Raw genomic sequence first — 5,097 nt, 5'->3', positions numbered from 1 at the left:
TCTATACCGCCGATAATACTGGCGACTATACCGTCGAAAATACCGGCATGTATACCAGCACATATACCGGGGAATATACCGACGCTGTAGCAAAATTTTTTTTTGGATAGAATAGTGTTGCCTGGCTGCCTGCAATGAACAGGATCAACAACAGCAAACAGACAGCACCATTCTGTCTAAAATAGAGCACAAAAACAACCGTGCTCGTTTTTTTATTTTTCAGATCGATAAACAAGAAATTAAATTAAACATTAATACTCAAGAATCTTTTGATCATATATTATTAGTTTGAAGGTCATCTTACATCATGATAATGCCTCCCAATTGACGGTCTCTCCTTCTTCTTCAAGCATCTCAAATAAGGCCACAAGGCCATGTTTGTGAGCGTACTTCTCCTCTCGCCTACTTGGTGGGCGATTCATGGCCAACTCCTACACAAACGATTAACAATTATAACTTTTAGAAATCAACATTTAGCCCACATACCTACATTTACATAAATAAAATTGCTACAAATACTTACGAATTCATGGCGCATGGTTTCGTAACCACCACTCCCAAGATGAGAAGCCCCTACTGTTTGGAGTCTTGCCCTTGCCGCCTCTCTTTGTTGTTGAAACCTCTCTGGTGTCTCTGTGAGCTCCTGAGCAATGGCTTCCCACTCCCTATCATCTAGCCAAACAGGTTTCTCTTTCCTCTATCTAAATGCATCCCTCGCCTCTGACCTATGATGCCCCATCAAAATGCGAGCTGTATACTGTATCCACTCATTAGAGACGACATTCAGGGTCAGATGGCTGAAACTCTTCCTTTATCTTTGTATTTATATAATTTTTCTTCTCCTTATCTTGCTGATCCCATTTAGTCATGACAGAGTCATGAAACTGTATAGTGCACAATTGTCGAATGCGTGTCTTCATTGCCTTCCCTGCACTATTCATTATTGGTGCCCCATCCCTAATTGTGTATATCTTGCTGTTGTCATGGTCATGTGCACCCCAGGGAGTGGAAGGTGAACCTATGGGTGTGCTATCAACAGATGAGAGTGAAGGACGACGCTCACGTGGTGGTGGTGTCACAGCATCTGTGGCACTACCACCACAACAACCTCCCCCTGAAGACCTACTACGTGAGCGATGTCTATGTGAAGAGGTGGTAGATCCAGCTGTAAGAGGAGTGGAAGGCTGTGTGGTATGAGGTGTGGGAGCTGCTGTCATACCTACGGGTGTGGGAACTGGTGTCAGGAAGCCAAATGGTGAGGCAGATGTCCCTGCTTAGAACCCCAAAACACCATATTAGTGAATTTGGGAATTTCCCAATTCCCATTTTTGAATACTTAAAAAAGGGGACATGGATAACATGTTTGTAAGTTTCTCAAAACCCTATCATATGACCTATCGTTGGAAAGCGCTTGAAAAATGAAATCTAAAGAGCTACAAAGCGCTCATTTTGGATTAGTGGTGTTCAAGTTATGGTTAATCCAAACTTTTGACCACGTGTCCCAAACTTGTAGGAAATTCCCATATTCCCCAATATGATGTTCCAATAACTCTGAGCCATGGCTCTCTGCTTTGGAGTCATGGACGAAAGAAAACCATATAACTGCTGGGGACTCATGCCCTGCGGTGTAGGATTAAATGAGAAATCAGAACTATAGTCGAGCAGCGGTGAGTCATCACCCATGGCCTGTTGGACAAAAAACCATATGACAAACTTTTGCGAAATGAAAATTACACGGTAAACAATGAAAGAACCATATGACAAACATTAACAATGATAAACAACAATGGTAAAACTATATCAACTTGCACCTACAGTAGTGATTATGACGGTAAACATTAACAATGGTAAACAATGAAAGGACCTTCAATGTCATAAAATCATTACAAATATGTCATAACTATTTACATAATCATTAAGATACATCATTTTAAAAATCATTATCTATTCTATCATCCTCATTAAGATTAGTAGCCCCAAAGAGATCTATGTCTATGTACATTTCAGCATCCTCATCATTAAAAGTCCCTTGATGAAGGATGTCCTTATCATCTATGTCTTCTTCCTCAACATGTTTTTCAGCTTCATTGGTTTGCACCTCTTCATTTGGATCTTGCTCTAGTTGCTCCTCTTCATTTGCTTGCTCCTCTTCATTGTTGATATCGGCTTGTTCTTGCTGCTCTCCGCCACCCTGTGCATCCACATCACCCTGTTGTAGCTCAAATTCTTCAAAAATTTGCTTACTGCGGCGGGGGGCGACTTGAACCACAAATAGTCAGCGTGGATCTTTTGAATGCATAGAGCCTATGCATAAAGCCTATGCATAATGATCTATACATAAGCTTATGTGTAATGCTCTATACGTAAGTCTTATGCAAGCTTTATGAATAAGGTTTATGCAATCGTATGCATAGTAAGGCTTGCAAGCCTTAAGTATAAGCTTGCATAATAAGGCTGCAAGACTTATGCATAAGCTCTATGCATAAGCCATATGCATAAGTCTTATGCATAAGCTCTATGCTATAAGCCTTATGCACTATGCTAACCCTTAATCCCATCACCCAATGGTGTAATAAACATGATCTTGTCTTACATGGATTAGAGATCTTACCTTGATAACATATATAAACTCTATGAATAAAGAGAATACCTTATGCATAGAAAAACAGAGCATAAGAAATATATGTTATATGTATAAGAGAGTATAAATATTCAAAAAGCTTATGCTCTCCATCCATGCAAGGCACTCTACATCAAAAAAAGCTTTATGCATAAAAACATAACGCATGTGAAGCCTTATGCATAAAGCTCATCCATAAGATTTATACATAAAACATTATGTATTAAGCTTGATGCATAGATCTTAATTCATGCAATCAGCTAGATTCATATAGCTCTATGCATAAACTCTATGTATAGATCTTGCATAAGCTTACAAGCCCTATGTATAGAGCTTTCATAATCTTACAACCTCTATGTATAAAGCCTATACATAGAGCATATGCATTAAGCTTTTATAAGAAGGCTATGCATAGAGCTTTCAACAAGAAGGCTATGCAAGCTCTATGTACAATGTCCATGCAAGCTTTCAAGAAACCTATGCATAGAGATTTTATAAGCTTGCAAACTCTATGCATAAAGCCTATGCATAGAGCTTATGCATAGAGATTTCACAAGCTCGCAAGCTCTATGAATAGAGCTTATGCATAAAGCTTGCAAGAAGGCTATGCATAGAGATTGCAAGCTTATGATAGGTTTTATGCATAGATCTTGAATTAATCCTATGTATAAGCTTGCAAGAACCCTAAACTAATCCTAAACCATAAAACAGGGATGCAATAATACATAGAAAAAAGCATAAACAAGGAAAATCAAAAGAGGGTCTACCTCTTTTTTGCGAAGCTGAAGGAGAGGATTGGTGAAAGATTGGTGAAAGAGCTGCAAAACAAAATATTAAACAAAGTAATTAGTAAATTAAACATAAGAATAAGAACTAATACAAAGTAATACAAAACCCTAAAATCTCTATGCATGCATTAGGAGATCTATGCATACATAGAGAGCTCTCAATATGCATAGAGAGTAAAAAAAACACAAAACCCTAAACGTCCTATATCCTAAATTAAAAAGCAAAAGCAAGAGCATATTAGTAAAAGCAAGAGCATATAAGTTAAAGTGGAGAAGGAGAAGAGGAGAAAAGAGGAAAGGAGAAAAGAGGAAAGAGGAGAAGAGAGGAGAAGAGGAGAAAAGAGGAAATGCATACCTTCTCTGCAACGCTGCGAAAAACAGAGAACAATACGCTCTCGACTGTAAAAAACTTACGAGCGTCGGTATGTCCGTCGGTAAAAGCACCGGTACATACTTTGGTATATGCGTCAGTATAAGCAACGGTAAAAGCATCGGTATACCCGTTGGTATACGCGTCGGTGTACAAAAATTTCAAATTAGCCCGCCTGACTTGTCTCCTCCAAGATTACGAGACGAGCATACCGACGTTTGACATTTGCGTCGGTATTTTAACGTCGGTATGCCCTAAAGCTCTAGTAGTGATAACTTTAGTAGGAATAACACTTTTATAAAAATCCTTTTAGTAGGAATAACACTTTAGATTCTTTACGCATCTAATCAGGCATAAAGACAACTTTAGTAGGAATAACACTTTTATAAAAATCCTTTTATGCATCTATTTATGCATAAATTTAATTTTAAGGAAAATAACACTTTCGAATTAAAAATAAACCTTTTATGCATTTTACTATGCATAAATTCCATTTTAATGAGAATAACACTTTCGCAATAAAAATCAATCTTTTATGCATCTTCCTCTGCATAAATTCATTTTAAATGAGAATGACACTTTTGAATTAAAAATCAATCTTGTATGCATCCTCCTATGCATAAAATCAAAATTGATGAAAATAACTCTTTTGAACTAAAAATAGATTTCTTTATGCATCATTCTGTGCATAAAATCAAAATTGATGAAAATAACTCTTTTGAAATAAAAATAGATTTCTTTATGCATCTTTCTATGCATAAAATCAAAATTGATGAGAATAACACTTTTTGGATTAAATTAAATTCTTTATGCATCTTTCCATGCATAAATCCAATTTAGCAGGAATTACACTTTTAGAATAAAAGAATTTCTCTTATGCATCTAATTTATGCATAAAATCCATTTATTCTTGCTTGTATACAATATGTAAGTCATATAATAGATGGCTATGAGCTGCACTCCTATGTGTTGCTTTGAGGAGAGCTTTGATTCTTGAATTGAGATTGCTAAGAGGAGAGTTGTATTCTAATACAAGCTAGGATGGAGTAAACAATAAGGCAAATAATTGGTGATGATCAGATGGTTTGGAGTATATATATATATATATATAGAAATGCTTGGGGGGAGGTGGGGGGAATCACTCTATAAAAATCCGAATAGCATATAGCATGTGCATACATGCATGTATGTAACCCCATATCTCAATCTGTATATAATTTCTTACATGATTGTTTACTCCTTTGGTTTTCTTTCCGGTAGTGAAATAAAGTCTCTTTGTGCATGGACATGTTATGTTAGATATATATATGGTGATCCTC

The 5,097-nt window shown here is 36.7% G+C and overlaps 1 protein-coding gene across 1 annotated transcript; it reads right to left on the bottom strand.

Moving 5' to 3' along the window:
* Positions 1–305: 305 nt before the first annotated feature.
* On the bottom strand, positions 306–3,900 carry LOC147625809 (uncharacterized). The gene is made up of 4 exons (XM_086817728.1): positions 3,863–3,900; positions 3,764–3,776; positions 524–697; positions 306–431 (listed from the first exon to the last, which is right to left on the bottom strand). The coding sequence occupies exons 1-4, from the start codon at positions 3,898–3,900 to the stop codon at positions 306–308; spliced, it is 351 nt and encodes a 116-aa protein (XP_086673854.1).
* Between the last annotated feature and the right edge of the window lie 1,197 nt (positions 3,901–5,097).

The sequence above is a fragment of the Cibotium barometz genome, chromosome 23 (genome assembly GCF_041138505.1).
Source record: "Cibotium barometz isolate CiBa-2024 chromosome 23, ASM4113850v1, whole genome shotgun sequence".
Lineage (NCBI taxonomy): Eukaryota > Viridiplantae > Streptophyta > Polypodiopsida > Cyatheales > Cibotiaceae > Cibotium > Cibotium barometz.
The sequence above is the reverse complement of the archived record's forward strand: the minus strand, read 5'-3'. Positions and strand labels throughout refer to the sequence as shown.

Coding starts and splice junctions, on each gene's coding strand:
- LOC147625809 (XM_086817728.1), bottom strand. CDS start 3,900: ATGCTTTTACCGTTGCTTATACTGACGCATATACCAAA. Junction 432..523: donor AAACCATGCGCCATGAATTC/GTAAGTATTTGT, acceptor TCGTTTGTGTAG/GAGTTGGCCATGAATCGCCC.